Here is a 23,427-nt window from a genome sequence, read left to right as displayed (position 1 = left end):
AACTGTATTTTATCTTCTTCAAATGAAATCTTGTGTGCTGAAGTACAGAAAAACTGTCCCTGTCCAAATGCAAATTGTAGAAATGATTGTGGGATTATTTACTGTTGCTATGAAAATGCCCCAGCTGAGTCTATGTCAAATATTCTCACCAAAACATTAAACAGTGCATGAGTTTAATCTACTTTGCTCATGTTGCATCTTATTGTTTTGAGTCCTGTTGCCATTTGAAAGTCTCTGCACAACTTATCTTTGGCCAACTTATGCACGTGTCGAAATACAGGAATGAAATTAGATTGTTCTGCAGAAAAGTCCCAATCTGTCGAAAATGATAAGAAATTTGTAGCTGATTCCAGTTAAAAGAGGTCGTCATGGACGGTCAGATGAACAAAAATCATTATTTTTACTTGAATTCTTGAGTGTAAGCATTGGTGATTCATTTCCTTTCTCTGATCCTTCCCATCTTTCTGCTTCAATGGAAGCTGAACTGAACTTTCTAACACTGAAATATACATGTCAGCAAAATAACAAAAAAACAAGCTTAAAAAATTGTTTTAAAAGCATTTTGAAAATTTGATTTCACCAGATGAAATGTATGAGTTTGCATAATCCATTTGTTATGGTACAATTGTTTTTGAGTGTGTTTTTCCACTCCTGAGGGGGCAAAGTCAGTTGTGTCACTATTAAACTTGACAGGAAACTATCACTTCCTCACTTTAACTTCCTAACACCGCACTGTACAGAGATTCTGAAAAAATGAAATTTACTTTTCCAATATTTTGTTTTCTGACATGCAAGAGTCTCAAGACATAGATCCATTTTTCTTTCAGGCAGATTCAATTTTGACAAAATAAAGACAATTACAACTCAAGCCAGTTAACCATGTCATCTTCATTTCACATATTATGTTTCCAAACAGAAATAATCACCTCCAAACTACATAAAAAAAAAAGATCAGCCCTTTAAATTGCATTTTTTTTGCTGTTTTATCTCCTTTGTAGATGTTAATTATCTTACACCATGTTCTTCCTTTTGAATTGGTTTACAAGCTAATCTAATGTAGCATGACTAAGCATTTAAAAGTTGTTAAACACCTTCTTCCCTTGTTTTTGGCAAAAATATTAACAAATTTTCCATGACATTCCATGTGATATAACACCTTCTTTCAAGCTTTGGATTTGGAAAAATAGATGTGCTGTAAACTGGATGCTGAATCATTAGAGTGCAAGTGTTATCATAGTCAGTCAAGACAAATAATCAGCCGCAGCTTCTTCAAGCAGAACACAACATTCATTGTGTGGAACCCTTAAGTACAACTGTTTTTCAGTATCGGTTTGATGTAATAAAAGAGGAGATTTGAGAGACTTTATTGATAGATGGTCAAATGGGTGAAATGTAATGTGCTCAGCAACACTGAATCAGGATGTCGGAGCTGTTGGAAGCATCGTTAGTTTATTTGGTGGGATCTGTGCTGTTAGTGTTGATCAAAGTGGTCAGGGGATACAGCTGCTGCGTCAGGTGAAGAATTGGATGGATTAAAAAAATGCTGCTCTCTGATTTTATTAGTGGCACCTCGTGGAGGAATTGCTCTCACACTCTGGCAGCAGATTCTGCAGACCTCAGTCTGACTGTGACTCTGTCTGGCAGCTCTTTGAGTGGAAAGAAATCTTCATTCTTTGATCTGCGGAAAAGAACAAAAATAATAAATAAAACTTCAAACAGAGGAAAAACAACTATCTGAGATGCATAAGAAAAGAAGATAAGTTTCAAATATTAGCCTATTTCTTTCACAAGATCCTTAAAAATGTTTTTATTTGTCTGAAAAGACAGCTGCATTTTACCTCTGTGACAACGCCTGCAGCAATGGTGGAGCCTACATATCGCAGCATGAAGCGTCCCAGTTCTTTGTAATCCTTGTACAACTCTAATGACACCGGCCTCTGGGTCTGGATCTCCACAATAGCGTTCATACCTTTACTCAAACACCTTAACAGAAAAGAGATGGAGCAGATAAGCGATACACACCTACCTGCAGTTTCATGTTCTAGAAAATAATCTTTTTTTTTTTTTTCACTGGAAAGATTACTCATTTAATGGTCAAGTGGAAGTACCAGAAGTAAATTAATGTGGTGGTTTATCTCATTAAACAACTATATATGTGTGGTAAAAATACTGGGAAAAAAGCCAACTTTTATGTGCGTATGTAATTATCTTTCTGCCCACTGACATAAAGGACTGCACTGTGTTTACAATTACGGGAAAATAATGACTGAGTAACTAGCTTTAACACTACATGAACTTGCAGAGTACAGAGAAAGAAAAATCCTAATGTATGAAAAGTAATAAACAAAATGAAATGCAATGAAGTTCTTCCAAAAACTTACTTTGGTTTCTTTTTGAGGACTTCGCCGCTGCTCTTATGTAGAACACTAATAAGTTTCCTAATGGTGGCCGGCTCACTGACAGTCTGGTAATGCAACAGTACCTACAGCAAGCACATACACACTTAAAGCCTGGACAAGCTCTACAAAGAGCTGCACAAATTCAAAACTTAGTCATCTGCATCTGCTGTTAATACCACATAAGCTGCTTGGTGGGCTTGTTTTACTTTATTTCTGTGAAAACCCACATGCTGAAACTGCCGACTCCTCATTGGAAAATTTTGTTTTTGTTTTCCATTTCCTTTAAATATGCATGTATTCTAAATGCACATCAAAACTGGCAATGGAAAGCTGGCTACTGATTTCAGTAGCTGATTTGATTTGATAGAGATTTAATTTGATTTTTTTTAATTAAAAGGTCCAAATTTGACCTTGCATGAAATTAGCAGGTATAAAAAATGGATGATTGGATGGATGAGTCCAAATTAGGTTTTACCACTAATTACATTCAATATCAGTCAGAAATATTTTTGTTACATAACCAATTTGGGCCAGATTTTAAAGAGAAAAACAAAAGACGTCATGTGAGACAAACATGGATAAAGTATCCTGCATCTATGGAAAAAGGTGTCCTGTATTAGGATATGAGGTGCCTTTCAAAAAAAAAAGAAAAGAAAAAAAAAACAGCATAAAGAAGCATGACCTAGCATTTGAGAGCTTGATCTTTTCGTTTTTTGTAAATAGCTGGTTTTGCACTTTTGTTTAACAATCTTTAGAAAACATAATGAATAACCCGATGAAACGTCGAAATTTTTAAAAGGTGCTTATATTACTGTTTTTATAAGATTGTTGGCTCTTACTGGAAAGCCTTGGGTGATAGGGACCTCAATATTGAAGAGGAGGACTCTGGCTCTGAATCGAGTACAGACTCGAATAGGCTCCTTGGGATCACAGAACACACACCCCACACTGAAAGGAAGCATTTACAGTGATCAGCATTAAAATCATGTGCATAGCCAAACTTCAGATTATGTAATGTGGTGGGGACCAGGTGTCTACTGGTGTTTATTAAACATATAATCTCAAGTAAAAAAATAATTGAACACAATGTCAAATGCTTACTTAATCTTGATGATGTCCATTCCAGTGACTGTAAGGCTGACATGGTCTCCTGCTGCAGCCCAGTCCAGAGCCTCATCATGAAGAGTAATTCCTGCAGTACAAAGAGGCAGAGCGTAACTCAACCAGCAGGCACAGGATGGCAGTGTTTATCACCGCCATCTTACACACAGATACAGGTGGACTTCAAGTTGACTTAATAATTCAGCAATTTTGTACTAGATATGTGCATAATTTTTGCTTTTATTATGCTTAAGTCTTTGCTGAAAAGAGGTTTTCCTTCAATAACAGAAATGCATGAAAATATACAAATAAGTGGCAATCTGAGATAAAAATCTCAAGATCAGAAATGTGGTTTTATGCTAAAAACTGAGCTTTAAAGGAAATATTTATTTCTTATATACAGCAAAAGATTTCTTGGAGAATGTTATTTTACAGTGCATACCTTTAACAGTGCAAGTTTCATTGGGAGGCATTGCCAGTATTCTGTCTCCTGTCTGAATATAACCAGCCTCAATCTTCCCTGTAACACAGAAGCCTGAACCTTGGTCTGGGGAGAGAAAACATCTGCATTATTCCAGAAAATAAAGAAGAGACTGGTATAGACAATAACACGTTTTTTTTTAATGTGTGCAGAGTTGGGCTTTACCTTTAAACACATCTGAAACGCACAGTCTGAAAGGTTTGTCTACAGACCTCTGAGGGGGTTTGAACGCATCTTGAGAGGGAAAAAACAGAAAAATGTAGAAGTAAACAATCAGTAGCTGGACAAGCTACAAAGGCAAAATATGAGATGTCTGAGGATAAGTGAAGAAATATTTTCTCTGGTACTGGACTGATAAGCGTTTTCACAATGAGGAAACTGTGAAAGAAGTATACATAAGTCTACAGAAAGTCACAGACTTTTACTGAGGCTGGATGTGCTGAAAATGGTGGCTCATCACGCTGTGCTCAGCTGCTGTACAGCTCAAAGATGTAGCAAACTTCGCTACGAACTTGCATTTCTATAATTTCTATACTGAAGGTTTTTTGGGTTTTTTTTTTTGGTTTTTTTATTGCTGCATTTGACGTAACTTTCAAACTGTCCCACACCACTGCTGCACTGTTCTTTATTTTCTATTTTAAATTAATCATATTTGCAAATGTCTATTGGTTCTCCTCTGGTATTACATTTCTGCTTTTGAAAACCCTTGTTAAGTTTTCTTTGCCTATGTAAGATACTTGGGAACAGCTCTGTGGTGAAATGTGCTGTAAATAAAGTCGCCTCGCTTTAGTTCACAACTGAAACATGTATAAGCAGCCGAAACCAATGCTGTTACAGTACAGTAGAGGAAACCTCATTAAGCAATAGAGCTGGCATGCTGACTAACAGTTTCAGAAATACGTGACTAAATATTCTTCCAGCAACAGGTGGCAGCGAAGTAGAGCATTTACTTCAGTAAAATCTATTGTGGTCTAGATGCAAATACAAAAATAAATAAATGGACCTTGTATGTTTTTTCATAAATAGAATAAAGATGTCACATATCAGGCAGTGTGTTTCAATAAATCTTCCAGCTCTGTAGAATGATTTAGAATAATTCAGTCAAGATAGAAACATACCAAGTCGTGCAGTTACTCAGCAGGATCTGGTCTAATGTGCTCTGCATGCCCAAAGAAAAAAAAAAGACTAAAACTACCCCTTATTTGCATTTTCACAAATAGAATAAAAGGTTTCACAATTAGAAACTGAACTGTGTGTTAATGAATCTTCATGCTTTGTCAGATTTAAACATCCTAAGTGGTCATTTTTCAGCAGGACCTGGTCTAATGTGGTCTGGGTCCCAAAAAGCAGTGGATTCGCCCTTTTTGTACATCACAGATCAGAAGCTAACTTCATTAATGTCAGGCTGCATCTCTGAACATTTCTTCCATCAACGCTCATAGACAGAGTTGAAAAACTAAACATCCTGATGTTATTTACCTTAATTAAACTACAGCATGTCATTTCAGACTGCACATGGTCCCCAGCTCATAATTCTCCTCCGCCCTGATGTGCAAAGACAGGTGTGAACGCTCATGCAGGTGAGCACACTCCCACCAGCAGACAGACAGAGAGCATGTGTCCAAAAATATCTGGCATAGGTAATAACCAGTCTTCACAAGTTTACCTTCCAAGTTTACCACAAAACGGAGGTACTCACGATTACGGCTACAGTATTCACCAACATCTCTGCTCTAGCGTATCTAAAGAGCCAATAGTGGACATCTAAACTACAGCTGCATCTCAATTACACCTTTTTCAAGGACTGGCTCAGTTAGTAATGTGTTTGCGCGCAAAGCAGTGTTCCTCTCATACCACTGGTAGATGACCTCAACATGTCAATAGTCCACATTAGTGCACACATTGAGCTATTAAATTGTCTTCTTTTTCTTCTTTTTTTTCTTTTTTTGCCGCAAAAACTCTGCACGCCAGAGATCCAGCACAGTGCTGGAATACTTTAAGGGCCTGATATGATACTGTGTAAACAGCAACATCTGCTTCTGACACACAAATCCACGTTACAGTACATTACCAATCTGCTCCAGTAAGCTGGGTCCAGAATACCAGGAGGTGAGTTGTGACACTGAACTCCTGGTGGCAAGGTTTTCTCCCGACAGGCCACTGGTAGGGATGTAGAAAACATCAGAGTCCTTGGAAGAAAAACAAAAGAAAAGGAGGGGGAGGGTAGAGTCTGGATATAACTAACAAGAAAACTGTTACTGGTTAAAATAAATCTCAAGTGACTTTGTTCCCACATACCTTAAATCCAGCCTGCTTTAGAAAATGCCCAAGTTTTGAGATGATTTCTTTGAAACGCTCTTGCTGCCAGTTTACCTGATTTAGATACACATATGGTGGAAACACACATAAGAAGAAAGTTCCCCTTCAGCAAAGCTTTGAAATGAAAATGCGTCAGTGACATAACTGATTATAGGAAACAAAAACACTACAATAAACACAAACTGTTTCCCAAAGCTGCCTTTTCTCCTGATGGAAACAACAGAAGTGGAAAATATACCGACATGGAGATGCTAAGAAGTACCCATGGGCAGATGTACAAAACCAGGCACTTGATCCTCTTTAAAACAGTGGCTGCAGATAATTGGTAATAAATGTACAATATTCTAATATTCTGCTGTAGAAAAAGTACACCTTTTGCGTAAGTACTGTAGATAGTATTAGTACTTTAAGTAAAAATAACTTCTTGTATTTTACATACTTGTGCACAAGTTATTTAATAAGTGTGCTGAAATTTTTAACCACTCTTCCATACAAAAGTCCTTCAGTTACAAGATCTTTTTAGGGTTTTATTGCATTTATGACTCATTTTCACTCTGTACAACATTTCACCAGGAATCAAAAATGGATTTTGACTTGACCTCTGATCATTGTTTCCCTTGTAATTTGAGTGTTTCAGTTTTTAACTTATGAGCACAATTTAAATTGCTGTTTGCTTGATAAAATAAGTCAAAAATAATAAACTAAAAAGATACAAATATCAGCTATTTTCAGTCAGTGTACTTAATGACATCAGTGTACACAGAATATGATTTCCTGCAGTTAGTCTTTTTGTTCGCAAAGGGCATATGCCTACATAGAGGAGTGTTTCTGGGTTATTTCAACACATTTCCTGTATAAATAGTATATTTCAAAAGAGATGCACCTCATACAATATGTAGTCAAATTACTTTGTTATATCTGTAAAGACAACAGCAGATTATCCTAAAATTAAGCCTTCTATTGTGCTGTTACTCAGAGTAGAAGATCTGACCTGGTCCATCTTGTTGACGGCTACAGCCAGCTGAGTAACACCCAGCGACCGCACCAGCAAAGCATGCTCTCTGGTCTGACCACCTGCCTCGAAGCCTGCTTCAAACTCTCCTCTGCTGGCATCCACCACTAGCACTGCAACATCAGCCTGCAGAGTTTCGAGGGAGAGGTGAGAAACATACGAGGGGGGCAGAAAGTGAGAATAAAAATCACACACTTTAATATTTCCTGAACTTTGTTAAGTTTGTAATCTCACACATGCAACTTCACTAATACAATTTGATGGAAAGCACTTTCAACTAACTGCAATACCTAAGAAGTCTTGATGTTTTGAGAAGTCGACAGAGGCTGATAGGGGCACATTAACTTTTAAAAACTGGAATTTTGGAACAATTTTAGAAAAATATTCCTTATTGTAAAATTGCAAGGCATATGATGATCCCACCATCTGCAGTGTATAATATCATCAAAAGATTTGGAGAATCAGAAGGAATCTCTGTGCACCTGGGATAAGGCCAAACATCAAAACTGGATGCTTGTGATCTTTGGGCCCTTGTGCAGTCCTGCATTACGGATATAATTCTCTACTGGAAATCACAGGAAAACCTCTTGTTTGCTGTCTTTGAACAAAGTTCATTGTGCTATCAGCATATCCAGGTTAAAGCTTTATTATGCAAAGAAAAAGCCATATGTGAACACAATCCAGAAAGGGCTCTATCTTCTCTGGGGTAAAACTACCTTGAAATGGTACTTTGAAGTGGAAAACTGTTCCCTGGCCAGATAAATCAAATTTTTTAATTATTTTTGGAACAATAGATGTATCATCATGTCTGAATGACTAAAGAAGACAGGGATAAATCCAGCTTGTTAACAGTGGGCAATTTAAAAGCCTGCATCTCTGGTGGTATGGGGTTGTATTTGTGTCTATGGCATGGGCAACCTACACAACTGTGAAGGCTCCATCTATACTGAAAGGTATATAACAATTTTAGAGAAACATCTGCTTCCATCTAGAGAATGCCTCTTTCAGGGAAGACCTTGCAGATTTCAGCAATACTATGCTAAACCACATAGCACATGACTGTTGAGCAGCTAGCATCCTGGATCAGACAAGAATGAGACAGCATTCCTTAAACTCCTTAAACTTCAGCAACTGGTCTCCTCACTTCCCAGATGTTGACAGATGTTTAACACAACTCTTTACTGTCATGTCAAATTTTAAATGAGCAGATATTTTACATGAAATGGCAAAATGTCTCAGTTTCAACATCTGATGGGCTTTGTAAACAAATCATATAGGTGGAAATGTAGAAACAGTAAACAGAAGTTTATTAAAAAAATATGGGCAACTATGCACTCTACTCAATATAATGAGAGGAAAGCATCCTCTGAAGCTTACAGAACATGAAATTGTCATGACTAAGGGGTTTGCCTACAACAGAAACCCCTTAGTCACAAAGTGAAAAGGTTGAACGTGAGGACAGTCATATGGTAAAAAGAGAAATTACACAGGCTCCCCCAAAGAGAAACAGACAAACACACCCATGCCTGCAACATTTGCCTTGTGACACCACCACCCAAAACCACAAAGCAAAATCATGCTGGAAGGTGGGGCAAGATGACAGTGAACAGAGCAGACGGAAGGAAAGGAGCCATTTTAATCAAAAGGCTTGTATCATCAGACAAGAGATCAATGAGGAACATCTTAGATGGCTGAGACACTTTTGTAGATGACCAACGTCTACCAATCTAGTCATACTAGAAAGTAGTTTGGTGATTTAGAAACAAAGCCATATTTAGTAATGTGCTTTAATAATCATAAGTATACCCATCTCATGACATGCAGCAAATTAGAAGATTTAAAACAAATTTAAATTGGAGTATTAGTTTTGAAGTTTTGAACTGATGCAACTGCAGGTTTTAGATGTTTCTTGCTGCAGCACACCTAAATCAGATTAATGGGTCAACATGCTTGGGCTTGGGCAATTTGAATCAGGTGTGTTGGAGCAGGGAAAAATCTTGTACTGGACAACCCTGTCTTGGACTGCAAATGTTCTCCCTATTCTCCCCAATAGCAGCAGTCATACACTGGTTTAATTTATATGTATTGTGCAGACAGCTGGAAGAGTTTTCTATGGTGTACCTGCGCAGCTCCAGTGATCATGTTGGGAATGAAGTCTCTGTGACCTGGCGCATCCATCAGAGTCACCACCTTGGAGTTTGTCTCAAACTTGGTCATGCCCACATCCATCGTCACACCTCTGGAGTGAAACACAAATAGAATAGGGATGGATCTGCACGATTAAAACTGTGAAAACTGTCAACAAGATGGTCCTGTTAATAGTGCAGGGAGTGGCCCCAAATGTAATGTAAATTTAAACACCCTGTCGATTTCTGTTTAATAGCAACATCCCTGAGTGGGTGTGGCTCTTCAATATTATGCATCTGCCTCCGAAGCCGCTGATAAGCATAAATGTAACCCCACCCAAGACACTTTCTGTTTCTGCCATATTTTGCTTCCGTTTCACACTAGCAACAACAACAAAGAGGCCGATCAAGGACATTGTCAACAATGTCCACGCTGAATGTTATCATAAAAACACAATCAAGTCTTTGCAGGAAAGATATTGTCCTTCTAATGGACAAGCCTTTTTTTTCTTGTTTAAGAACCAAGATTTAGCTGCGTTTCCACTGCCTAGCAGTACATAAGCAGCTGGAGGGAATTCTTGGATTATTCACTAAGAAACATACATTAAATTAGCATGTCTTTGATTTCTGCCATCAACATGGACGTGACATATAAAGATAAATGCTCTTTTTAACTGTCAACTGTACCTGTCTCTTTCCTCTCCAGTTTCATCCAGAACCCAAGCATAAGCAAAGGAGGCTTTTCCTGCCTTTTTAGACTCCTGCTCATACTTGTGCATGGTACGTTTGTTGACGTTGCCCAGCAGGTAAAGCAGGTGGCCCATCAGTGTGCTCTTCCCTGCATCCACATGACCTTCAGAGAAAGAGATAATAATGTAATGAAGTCAAGGAAAGGAGGAAGGAGAAGAGAAAACGGTGAGAATCATTGGAGGGATGGATGAGGGGGTGAGGACAGATAAAGAAAAGAGGAAGAATGTGCTTAGAATGATAAGACAGGTAGGGGAGGAGAGAAGATAAAACATGGCAAAGGGAAACCCCAGATGGGACAGGAAATAACTAGAATTGCACAAGTTGAGGAAGGCAGACTGAAATGGGAACAAAGATGGAAGGTAACAGGGGGAGGGGTGACCATGGTAACACAAAAGGTTTCATACACTGTGGGAAACTAGAATCATCTGCACTTCTGAAACTACCAAGTCACTTTTTCTGGTGTAACTGAGAATGAAAGAATATGATTGAGCAACTGTGCTGGTCTGAAGTTTGAGTCATTTACTGCCATGACTTTCTTTGACATATGCAAACCAAACAAGGAGCTAAAACATGATTTACTGCCCAATTATAACTGGTCATAGATAGTGGCCCTTCCAAGAAAATGTAGGGGAATACCTAACAAACCAAGCCCTAGCAATTACGTTAAGGAAAGCTGGCAAATAAGGATGGAAGCAAGCATAGTTTTTGCCTCTCATTTGCGCAAAAATGTTAATTTCTTCAATATGCTTACAATTATTAAGTTTCATGTTAGTACAGTTCCAAGTGTTTTGGTGTATTGTATTTGTATCATACCTATAACTACCAGATTTAATAGAGGTTTTCCCCCCTGTCTCTTCTCCAGCTCTGCCTGGATGTTGATCGCCTGCCTTGCCTTCCCAGAAGAGCGGCCTGGAGTGGGACCAGCAGGGGGCTCATCCCCATTCGATCCTTTAGATGGAGTCTCAGGCCGTTTGGAGACAGTCTCAGGAGCGGCAGAAACATTTTCAGGGCTGCCGACTCGACGCACAACAGTGCTCACTACGCCGTTCTCCCATGAGCTGAAGAGAGTTCAGTCACAATGAAAAACATGCGTAAGGCAACAAATTAGGACACATTTTTAAAGAAATGTTTTTTCATTTGAAATCACAACGCAGTATAGAAATTCATTTTATTTGTGTACAATTAAAAAAATAATAATGATGAAGTGCCTGCATAACAGCAGAATGGATTTGGCTACCTGGGAACATCAAAGCCCATAGTCTGCTTCTTTCCAGAGATGGTCATCCGGGCCACTTTGGGTAGCACTTCAGAGTCCAGTTTATTGTGGGAGCCATCTCTGCTTTTAGCTAAGAGAGCAACGAATAAAGAAGCAAACAAAAGAATCTATGACTCACCGATTATAACATTTTCAACACAGAGAGTACACTTCTCTTTAGTAACAACTTTAACTGCATGATGGAAACAACCTGTTTTTGGGTCCATCGGCAGTACTCCATTATGACCATGACAAGCTAGAAAGGTTTGCTCTGCTGTGTGCAATGACTAGGATTGCTGTGTTAACATAATACAGATGCCATTGTGCTCTATTTTAATAATCAGTTTAAAAGTTACAGTCAGTGCAGCAGCCTCATATTCGCCATTTCTCCAAATATGTGATTTCATTTAACTTTGCGCCACAATGTGATTAAAACAGCTACATATAGAAACACATAGAATGCTTAGTCATGTACATCCCTGTGGCGCTCAGAGATGCCGCTGATAACAATTTTACCGGTCACAGTTGCACATTGATGTGGAAAGTATTTTAAAGGAATGAAAGTACATAATGCAATCTGCTGAACATCTCTTCTATCTGATTGGAAGCTCATATTCTGCAACAGTGAGACTTGCTGAGGTCACTGCTTTGTCATCCCTGTCCCAAATGGCCACCGGTTCCAGTCATATCAGCCTGTTTCTGATTCATTTAGATGGGGCTGCACAGCCAAGCCTAAAGCAGACTGTGTGCATGTGTGTGTATGTTTGCATCTGGCATCCTGGCTCAGAAAGGGTTAATTTCAGAAGTGGCCGTTGCCTCCCATCTCCACGTAAATAGATCAGTGTGACGCAGCGTTTCACAGAATGAATCTTATGAAAAGGTGTCACCTCAGCAAGCGCAGAGCTGGAGGTGAATGCATGTCTTTTCGCACATATTCTCATATCTGACTGAAAGAAATATCAAGAACGGTTGATTTGCTACAGCTTCAAAAAATTTACCCAAAAACTGTTCATTATTTGCCGTCAGTTTTACTTTTGTTTTTGGATTGTGTTAAAAGTGTCAAAACAGAACCAACTCCCACACAATGTCCTGAAAAATGTGATGCTTTGAAGTTTTTTTTTTTTCATTTTGTAGCTTCAATTAAATTAGATTACTTTTTGTGAGCCCCTGAATGTTTAGTGCAATTTAATCATCACAGAAAATACCCTGAGGGAAAATGAGAGGAAAGAGATGTGATTCAACAGAATATTAATGGACTTTCTCTAACCAACTATTCTCTGAATGACTTGTCCTGCATTAAAGAAAAAGTCCCTGACACTGAAACAGATATACAAGTCAGTTCTGCACCCTGATGAGGCTTCTTTTCCTTCTAAAGCAGACATTCACATGTAGTTCATTCCCATATACAGATGCATATCTGCTAAAATGTAGACATATTCAAATCCCAAAACAAAAAGTATATCTACAAACTGTTACCTGTATATGAGAAAGAACAATAGAGAAATCTTCTTGGCAAGGTTTATGAGAATTTAGGTTTATAGATGATGTTTTAAAACAAAAGATTAATCTTTAAAATTTCTTATCCAACTCATCTGTCCTTCAGTAACCAGCAATATGAGATAGCAACAGTGCTCTCTGGGGAATTTCAGTTCTTCCAGCAGCCAGGGGCTTTTCTTGTCCCCATTTAGTAACACACAAGTTTCTACCACCTGCATCAAAAAGGACACCAGCACCCTGCACTACCTTCACTTAAATGGAGTATCAGCCATTTAAAAGAAAAAACAAACACACGATTTCATCAGAACAACGGAATAAAATAAATTTAAGGATCAGCTAATTAAACTTCTAAATCACATGTAGAAAAATTGTGTGAAATTCTTTTCTGATCTATACAGAACCCTTTATTATACTCCAATAATGTCTTAATAAACAACCCTTTTTCCTTAACCAACTGACATGTTGCTCTGTGAAAACCAGCAAATACCTTTGCAAACAACTAAACCTGCAAGTTGTTTTTATAGCCGGCCTAAAGGCAGCATTAACTGTAGGGCAACGTGAAAACAACAAGTCAGTGCAATCAGGCTTGAAGGCTCAGAACAGGATCTCTTTATACTGTTTGGACTGTCGGGTAAACATTTGGCATGCTCCCATCCAGGATTTCTCCAGAAGAAGGGTCTCTTGCAGTTGCTTAAGTTGAGTGAGTCATTTGTACACCTTGGCCTGAGGCCTAGCTGAGCACAGGATAAAAGGAGTCCGCCCAGGATGTGCAAACATCATGACATCCCTCCCCCTGTCCGAAGACACACACAAAAGCAAAATCTCAAATGAAAAAGAAAAGAAAAAAAAAGTGAGATTTGGTAAAGGAGTGACCAACAGCTTTGCAGGACAGAGTGATGGCAATGCTAGTGTTGTAAAACTCAAAAGAGCGATGGAAGGAAATCTACATTAAGTGCCATAATAAAACTATAAATTGGTGTATTTTGAACTGGAGTTTTCTCAGCTGGCTCTGGACTCATTACGAAGCTACTGGACTGTAAAGATTAAGCAGAACTGAAATATGTTTTCCAAACTGCTCATCGTCATAATAAAATAATAAAAGAACAAAACATTTTTAAAAAGAAAAATAATTATAGAAAAAACACATTCTAGTGTGAGGCTCCCAACCACTTGAGGCCGCTAAAGGCTATGAGACAATAACAATGTTCTTTTGAAGTCCTGTCATGTGGGGGAAAGCCTGGTAGGGGGAAAACAGGGGGAAATATTTAATATGACTAGACTTTCAGTCCAGACTCAATATGCATGCTTATAGTTTAGTTATGGCAGATAAGTGCTGCTGCAAAACATTTACAGCAATAGGAAACTATGTGACACAAAGCATAGTAAACCTCAAAAATGTTAAGATCATTTCAGCTTAGTTAGGGTGAAATGAAATGCCTCTGGTGTGACATTTTGGAATTGTTGTGGTGAGCTATTTCTGCTGCAAAATAAGGGTAATATGAATGAGCTAAACTGGGAATTCAGTTTCATTCATATTGAAAAATATGAATGAAAATGATAGCAAAGGAAATGAGACGGATGTCTTGAGGGAAAGCTCAGAGAAGGACCCATATGACCCTTTTCAGGATGAGTCACACACATACACACAAGATGGTACCACTGAACATTTCAAAAGATTTCTCAACATCCCCTACACCCACCTACCCAAAAGGTTTTTGAGTCATTACCAAATACCTTAACGCTGACAGTTTTTAAGTTTCAAAACAGAACAACTACACAAATGTTTCTGACCTCCAACATGGTAACACGTTAAGACACAATGTGCCACACAAAACAAAACATCAGCTAACGGTAAAAAAAAGCTATTGTGAAATCTTGTGCAGTTAGTTAACGGCACATGAGCTTTTCCAGAGAAAATAACCTGATTATTTCAACGACATTGTTTTTGTCACTGCTATTGGACATCAATATTTCCCACTATTTGCCCGCTGGGATCACACGTGAAGGTTTATTTTCTGTAACTTTCCACGACAAACCGAAAAGGACTCTTAGATTGCTCCTTCTGAATGTCAATCTCAAAAGACAGACAGTGAGCCGTTGTATTCACAAAAATGTTCCAATACTTTATGCAATGTTTTTTTTATAGGTTTGTTTTTCAAAATGTAATCGTAAATAGTTTTTTTTTTTAATTTAACATTTAGCATTAACTTGACTGTTAACGACAAACAGGAATATGCTTTTTCTTAATTGTGATGCAGTAGCTGATCACCTACACTGTGTTCCACATTATTCTGCATGCAAGAGTTTGGTTATTTATTTGAGTTTTAGTTTATCTGAGTAAATTTTTGCTTGTTTGGTTTCTCCTGCCGGTTTAAGATCACTGATAACCACCTCAGACATGATTGATAACTAGTTTCCCAGCCAGGTGAGCTTAATTAAAGGGATCTACTTAAGGAGATTGTTCTGTATTATTAAGCCACAGTTTCCAAACAGAACGGAGGAAAAGATCTTTCTGCAAATGAAAAGATGAAATAGTGTAATGCCTGAAAAACACTGGACATTTTACGAAAACTTAAGCTATGTCATATTGTTGAAACAAATGTGTCTTTAAATCAAAGAGAAATTGGGTATAGAGAAGAAAGCATATTAAGGGAAGTCTCTTTCAGGCAAATGCATATTACAAGATACTATATAGTTTTGCATCATTTGCACCTTGTTCTTATGCTGTGATTTAACTTTTAATATTAGACTCCTACTCGTACCAGTCTCCTGGGCTTTAACATTAAAGGTGTGTGGGTGCATTTTGGCTTTTAGCCGGCAAGTATTCAAGACTACAGTTAAACTGTATTGTTCAAGTTGGCAAGAGGCTTATAACCGACAGAAGACAAGCTTTTTGTAAGAATTTTGTGAGAATGTCCTGACTGAGAAAGCCATAAATGTACATGTAGATACAAGAATTTACAAAGAAAATATCTATGCCTGATGTAATTTGTTATTAAACAAAACTGTTAAAGGATAGCATTAAGGAAGGAAAAAATTACTTGAAATCATTCAAGCGTCTGATGTCAAAGAAAGAAAACACTAACCTTCATTTTGTTTTAGGCTATCTGTGTCTGGAAATGTGTAATTTAGTGGGCTGCTCAGATTTGCAAGGTAAAAGTACATCATCCTGCATGATTATCCAGCTTCCTCCCTCCATGTCTTCACCTAACATCATTCTTTTGACAATGATGCATTTGCTGTACTTTGGAAGTGGGAGGCTAAAACTAATTTTCTTTTTCCTTTGCTGTTAACATCAAATGTCATCATAAATTAAATAGATCACTTAAGAAAGACATAAGTGGTTCAACATTTTATTTCCTGATGTGAAAATCTGACTTCTAATCCATGCTACCCTTTATTTATTTTTTCTAAATTTTGATTTAAAACCATCAGTGCAGCACCAGTACTTACGATTAAATATGGGATGAAAGAATTACACGAGTTCTCGATGCTGTTGTTACTCGGCCAGCAGCTTTTAAGGTTCTTGCCTCTGGCACAGGTGGTCATTGTAAATGATAAGAAAGGTTAAATTAAAAATAAACGAAAAGTTAAAAAAAAAAAAAGCCAAGTTTGCAACTTGGGCCATGTGACTACAACAGGACTTTGGATAAAGGATGGATCTACAGCCAACTGTCTATCAATTTGGTCTGTGGTCTAAGTGCTCAGCCTATTTCCTGTATGCTATCTCATACTATCCCTCCATAGGTTATTGAGTAATGCAGACACTGAGGAAGTGAAGGGCAGAGTGGAGTAATCACCTCATTCCCTTAAATTATCCACCAGAATAGAAGTACTAATTAATTAAATATAAAGGAGTTTTTCTACAGTTTGTGTAATTTTTTTCAGACCATATAAAGTATACTCTTTAAGACTTAAGTAAACCATGTCAGCTTGTGAAAAATGCATGTGTCCTTCAAAGACTTGGAGAATTTAACTTGGCTTCGACCAATGCAGAAACTCCTTTAAAATGTCTTAAAATGTGAATGTCTTGTTTTTTTGTTGTTTTTTTCCCCCAAATTTTACTTTTTGTCTTTAACAGTACACAACAACAAAGCAACAGCTTTGATGGCATGCAAGTCTCCATGCACCTGCTTTCTTTTGACCACTTGCTGTGGTCTGCTGTATTTTCCAGAGTTGGCACCACTTCACAACAAATGTTTGTGCAACATGTGTGCCTTGCAAAAATGCAGAGCCTCTAAAGACACAAGATGATCTGATCTGTCACAGCCTTTGTCAAAGCTGTGAAAGTTGAGAGACATGATCAGATTTTCCTACGTAGGTGGTGTCAGAGAGACACACAAAGTAAGATGATCGGCTGCAGTGCCGAGCCGACGTGTGCTTGGGGTGACATTTTCTCCAAGAGTGCAGTTTCCTGTTCAAACCCACACATTGACTCGCCTTCAGAGAAAAAGGACCGAGCTGCTGCTGGACACACCCCCTTGTTTCTTAATTTTCAGGTGGCATAATCTAAAAACTCTGGAGTATATCTTCACTCCTTCAACATCCCTAATAAACCTTATTTTTTCCAAACATGGTTCTTTTGGGAATACACTGTTTTAACAAAAACCTTTTTGATGTGTCATTATTGCACCCATCTACCCTTTGAGATAATTATTTTTATCCCCAGTCAATTAATATATGTTTGACACCCTGAGGGTCCAGTTTCTGCACCTGTATAAAGGTTTTCACAGGCCAGCACCTTTTCACCAAAAAGTGCATTCTTGTACTTAAGACAACAGAAAAGATGTGGAGCAGCCTTTTTCTTCTGCTCTGTTATTACACTAAAACACACCAGTGTCCTGACAACACCACAAAGAAAGTTACTGGTTTTGAGGTTAAAAAACTGCATCTATAATAAGCCTCAAAAAGCTATAAGTGTTAATGCATGGTGCTATCTATAAAACCCATGTTGCCCATTCACAACCAACACCAGTCACCTGTGGTATAAATGAGATATCTAAAGAACACAGGCATCATCCTGTCAAATGAATGCACTACAACACATATAAAATGTGTAATTTGCTTCATTATTTTTAAACATCCCCCCCTTTCAACCCTTAAATATTATTTCACTAGTTTATCACCAAGCATTGGTTAATCACTGAACAAAAGCACACTTAACTCAGACTTGGAATTACTTTTTTTTTGTTTTTTTTAAAGAACGTCTCACTGTTTTGTTACTTAAAAGAAGACTAAGAACAAGCAGTCAAACTGAAAAACACACCTAGACAGGGGCACATTCAAAATACATCAATTCAATCAACTTTATTTCTGACGAATTCATCTCTTGCAATGTGTTAGGACACACCCAGTCTAAATCAAACCATGTATGAATCACAATGACAACAGCTTTTACTTGGGATTTGAAGGCATGTTTTGACTGATTTATTGAACTCTTTGTTTACAGTCTTGCATTTAATCTTTAGTTTTATAATAAACACTTTAAAGCTAATACATCTGCATGAGTATGTATTTGTGTGCACGTGTGTGTGTGTGTGTGTGTGTGTGTGTGTGTGTGTGTGTGTGTGTGTGTGTGTGTGTGTGTGTGTGTGTGTGTGTGTGTGTGTGTGTGTGTGTGCATTCTTGTTCTCTCATGGGAAAATCTCCAGGTGTCCTCCAAACCAAAAAGTCAACCTCATGTTCTCAAAAGTAGCAGTAAACCAGCACAATGGTTAACTGATCCATATTCCAATAGCTGCAGCACACCTGCAAACATAGTCAACCTCTTTTTTTTCTTCTTTTAAGAGCTCAAGCAGCTAAGACAAAAAAAAAAGGTTGTAATACTTTTGTGTCTACTATGTAGTCATAAAAAACTTAAAAAGCCATCTGGCATCAAAGCATACAAAAATAAGATTTCATTTTTTAAAAGCTAACAACAGGAACTAGGTGGAAAAAATCTTGGTTTTTAAAATAGAAGTATCTACACAAAGTTTACTAAGCTGTGATTATTAAAGCTGCCAGTGTTTTAAAATAACTTTTCTTTCATTAATAACACAACCATGCTTGTTTGCCTCTATAAAAGAAATAAACAATAATACAGTTTTGGGCAGTTCTCCAAGCAAGAATATCAGTTTGTTGTACAGGTGGTCCCAAATGTATGATTACGCCATTTGCATTGATGGCAGACACAGTTAAAAAGGCTCAAAAGTCATGCCAACTCCGTGCTACATTTCTTTTTGAGTTTGGAGCTGAAGTAGGTCTGGTTTCTGATTTAGTTTCGCATTATAGTTTTCCTCAAGTCTACCTTGTGAAAGCTTTCCTCTGATTAGAACGAACAATGTCATCAGGTGAAGGCGTGTCAAAGCGGAAAGGCATGATTTGAAAAAGTGATGTAAGCTGCTCTTTAGATTTGTCCAGCGGCTTGCAAAGGAAGGACTGGTAACCACTTCCTGTCCTCTGGTTTTTCATCTTTCCCCTAAATAGATTTTTCCTCTTTGTTTGACGTGTGCAACTCTGAAATGACAAAGTGACTGCAAATACTGAAGGTTTAGCAAAAACAGAAGAATCCAGCCCCACGGTTAGAGGAGTAGGGGATGATGGTGAAGGGAGGTCACATTCGAGCTGATGAGGGTTTGCACTATGCGCCTGTGCCATGAGTGCACTCAAATCAATCGATGACCTTGAGATTTGGTTGTGTGGTTTGTGGTGGGGCTCACACTTGGTCCTTCTTTCTGTAGTATTTTCTGCCAAAACATCAGGTCTCTCTGGTTTTGCTGGTGGAAGGTGTGAAGTGAGGGTGCACTGTGACCCATTTGAGGTGGTTGAGGTTTTGCCTCTATGTTCAGATGCCAAGTGTGACAAAGGGAGCAGCTCAGAGAAGCCAGGTGGTTGTTTAAGTGCATTTGCTTGAGATTCAGTGCTGACAGGCTGATGGGAGGCTGAGGAACTGTTGGTTTGATGCTGCAGGGAAAGCTGTGCCAATGAAACAGCCCCACCCAGGAAAAGGGGGGTGATGTTGGTAATGTTAGAAGTTGACAGCATGTTTGCTGGTCTTTCAGTACTTTGAGACTGAGAATGAATTCCCCTGTTTTGGTGCTGTGAAGAAAGCTCAGACAGTGAGAGTGTTTGAGCAGACGGAGCAGTTCCCTGACACTTCACAGATGCTAAACTACTACCAGGAGTCAGAAGGGTGTTACTTAAAATTGGGCTGCGATTTGAGTGCTCCTGGATTAAATCAGCCAATGATGGACCTGCTTTGGGATCAATCAATGAGTGCTGACTGTTGTTAAGGACAGAGCTGAGATTCCCAAATCCAGGAGGAGCAGCCACAGCAGAGCTTGTCATTGCCTTTGTGCTGTTTAGTGACAAATTACTGAGTGGAGCAGAAAGGACGGAGGAAGCAGACATGTGCGTCACTGAAGACATACTTAAAGCTGCGAGCGTTCCAAGCGACAGACTATTCTGATAAGATATAGTCGGCAATGGTGAACTAGATCCCATGGTTAAAGCACTTAATGAGGAAACATCCAAACATCCTTTATAATCTACTTCTGTTTTACTCTTCTGTTGGTGCTCAGACATAAGCTGAGCCAGACTGGTACCACTGTTAATGCCTGAACAAGAACTTTCATGGTGAGAATTCTGCTTTGAACAGCCGCTCATGATTCGCTCAGGCTTATGTGCGCTTGATACTGCAACACATGGCTGTGCATTTGTATGTGCTTTAAATGAAATGCCTGTGTGAGATGCTGACAAGCAGGCTCCTTACCTTACGAAAGCCAAGTGGAGTTTTCGGAGAGGAGAGATGAGAGGACCACAGGGTGGAAGTCAGATGAATCATACAGTAAATAAAAAAGAAAGAAAAAAGAAGGCACTTTGTTAAGCAAAATCCAAAATCCAACTATTTACAAAAATACAGTTGTGCAAAGTGCAAAAAGATAAGATACTTTTAACTCAAAACAAGCTATCTTAATATAAACTATATTTCCTCATTCTATATCGCATGTGATAAAGTCTCTATATATTTGAAAATCTTGATATATTGCCCAGCCCTACTCTCTAATAAGGTCATGAGTGAACAATGCTAATGAATATTATCTGATATCATATTTTGCTCTCAAGCATCTTCTGCAAAAGCTAACTGATGACTAATTATTAGACATCCAAAACACTGAAATGGTTAATTGGCAGCCAATCCTCTTCCAAACTAAGAGGTTTACTAGGCGCTCAAAACAAATAACTACAACTCATGTGACTGATGGAGGGTTGAAAGACTTAGTAAACAAAATCAACCTATAACTAATCAATTGAAGTTTTGGTGCAAAATTTAAGTCATTTGTTGCATTTGGTAAGCATTTGGAGAAACTCCTCAAATACAACTACCATTATCCCAACAAGTTTTAACAATAACACATTCAGCAGTACCACTTTTATTTTTAAAAATGGTCCTTTTTCAGTGCACTTCAGGCGTACCTTTCTCAGTCTCCTGTTTGGTTCTTTGTGGAAGCGGTGCCTTCTCCTGACTAACTCGAGCTACCGAAGCAATTTCTTCAATTGCACTGGTAACTGGGGCTGTTTTAGCGTCTTCAGACAATACCGCATCCAATGCCCTCTGTGGGTCAAACCCATGTTTTATAGCCGCCTGGGTCAGGACAGAGTCTGGTACTGCGTCTCCCATGACAGTCCGCATGTGATCCAGGCAGGAATACAACTTGGCTAAAAAGTACAAGACACAAGTTAGATTCAAAGATAGAGATAATAAATCAATACCATTAATATAAAACTACTGAGTCAGTGTTCAGATGTGTTCAAAGTGCACATGTACGAACACAAAAGTCAAAGGTGAAAGTCAATAAACCAGTAAGTAGTATGATGTAGCATCAACTTAATACTACCTTGATCAAGCGGGTCAAGGTTTTGGTTGATCGTAGGGGACATAGGAACGTCCTCATCTTCATACTCTTCCTCCTCTAAAGGCTCCTCCCTTGGTGCTTGCCTCTCTTGACGTGAGTAGATAAACTGATTTGCTGGATTGAAAAAAATAAATAAAAAAAAGAGAGAGAGAGAGAGAGAGAGAGAGAGAGAGAGAGAGAGAGAGAGAGAGAGAGAGAATAAAATCTTAACCCCATGAGTATTGAGTATTGCACTACCCATGGGAAAAGAACACCTCAGGTTTGAATGTGGTAATGGCTGATTATTCATTTGTACTATGTAATAATAATATAATAATAATATAATTAAACCAAGTTATGCTCCATTATTGGGCTCTGTCCAAACATCCAAATACAGTATAGTATATACTTTATACAGCTTTTAACTGTAAAGTAAAAAAAAAGAAAATAAAAAATAACATTGATCAATAATTCACTGATAACCAACCTGTTGCTGGTGATATACAGTAGTCGTCATCAACAGACTGTCCATACATGTCATCATCTTCGAAGTCTAGGGGAATAAAAACCAATAAATGAAAACGGTGTTTTAGTGTGTGCTTCTTTTTTACCAATAACGTAACTGTGTACAGAATGCAGCTGTAGTAGTAAGCCTTTTGTGACAGCTGTCATTTTGCCATGTCAGCAAGTTGGAAAAAATAAAACATGCTGAAAACTGGAGTCATTTATGTACTATAACTTGTGACATTAAGAGTTAAGAACATTGTTAAATGACTGACTTCAGAGTTAAGTCAGTAAAATCGGGGAATATTAATATAATATACACGCCAATGAACTTGGAACTCCTGATATTTCTGACAAAATGTTGGAGTTAGCAACTGCTAGCAGTTATAGCATATAAATTTCTAGGAGAAACTATATATGAATGACTTTAAAACCAGATTTGTTCTTAAAATTTCGGTAGACACTGGTATTATGGTGCAATTTATCCTGTGCTTGGTGCCAAATGACACGACAGTAACGTTATCTGGACAACTAAGCGAGCTAGCGTTAGCTGCTAGCGCTAAAATCAACAACTGTGAATATGGGCTTTGCAGTGAGTTTAGCAGTGTGAGGCCTTACAACGTTTTTTTTAAGAGGAATCGACTCCCGAGTAAAGTTAGCTACCTTCATCGTAGTTGTAACCTCGAACATTTCTGTGACGAGACATTTTGCTTGTGCGTCCTCTCTCGACCCCGACGTAAATGTTATTCAGCTTACTAACATGTGTACCAACACCCGGCTGCCATTGTGGCTGCTGCTGTGTGTATCCTGCAGCAGGGAGGAGGCAGATCAGTTTTGATTTAGCATCACAGCTGACACATAAATTTAACAAGGTGCAAAACAGATTTTTATCATTAGGTATTCGATTTTCTTGCTAAACAGGTATGAATTAAGTAAATTCATTTTAAAATTAAAAACTTTCGGGGGGTTTATTTTTGGGCTTTTGTTAACGTAACTTCCGGTTAAAGCTCACGTCATTTATCGGTGTGGTCTGGGATCAGTTCACCGTCTAGCTCCCCAGTTTGTAGCTCTCTGAAACTGACCCCAAGTCAATTTATGTTTGCAGAATTA

At 38.2% G+C, this 23,427-nt stretch overlaps 1 protein-coding gene across 3 annotated transcripts; it reads right to left on the bottom strand.

Annotated features, from left to right (window-relative positions):
- Positions 1-379: 379 nt before the first annotated feature.
- On the bottom strand, positions 380-23,178 carry hbs1l (HBS1-like translational GTPase). Of its 3 annotated transcripts, XM_041975098.1 has the most exons (18): positions 22,981-23,147; positions 22,301-22,366; positions 21,817-21,948; positions 21,395-21,637; positions 11,426-11,534; positions 11,002-11,246; positions 10,126-10,291; positions 9,434-9,551; positions 7,292-7,438; positions 6,280-6,354; positions 6,053-6,170; positions 4,147-4,215; positions 3,943-4,047; positions 3,501-3,591; positions 3,239-3,347; positions 2,382-2,482; positions 1,839-1,983; positions 380-1,678 (listed from the first exon to the last, which is right to left on the bottom strand). In XM_041975098.1, exons 1-18 carry the CDS (start codon positions 23,021-23,023, stop codon positions 1,667-1,669), a joined length of 2,094 nt encoding a protein of 697 aa, XP_041831032.1. In that variant the 5' UTR covers positions 23,024-23,147; the 3' UTR covers positions 380-1,666. The 3 variants fall into 3 exon arrangements, with proteins under 3 accessions (XP_041831032.1, XP_041831034.1, XP_041831033.1); XM_041975100.1 differs by lacking the exons at positions 21,395-21,637; positions 21,817-21,948; positions 22,301-22,366; positions 22,981-23,147 and adding an exon at positions 20,691-20,774; XM_041975099.1 differs by lacking the exons at positions 380-1,678; positions 1,839-1,983; positions 2,382-2,482; ... (9 more) ...; positions 11,002-11,246; positions 11,426-11,534 and adding an exon at positions 16,996-20,685 and having other exon boundaries at positions 22,981-23,178.
- Positions 23,179-23,427: the final 249 nt, after the last annotated feature.

The sequence above is a fragment of the Melanotaenia boesemani genome, chromosome 22 (genome assembly GCF_017639745.1).
Source record: "Melanotaenia boesemani isolate fMelBoe1 chromosome 22, fMelBoe1.pri, whole genome shotgun sequence".
NCBI lineage: Eukaryota > Metazoa > Chordata > Actinopteri > Atheriniformes > Melanotaeniidae > Melanotaenia > Melanotaenia boesemani.
This window is presented reverse-complemented; position numbering and strand designations above follow the sequence as displayed.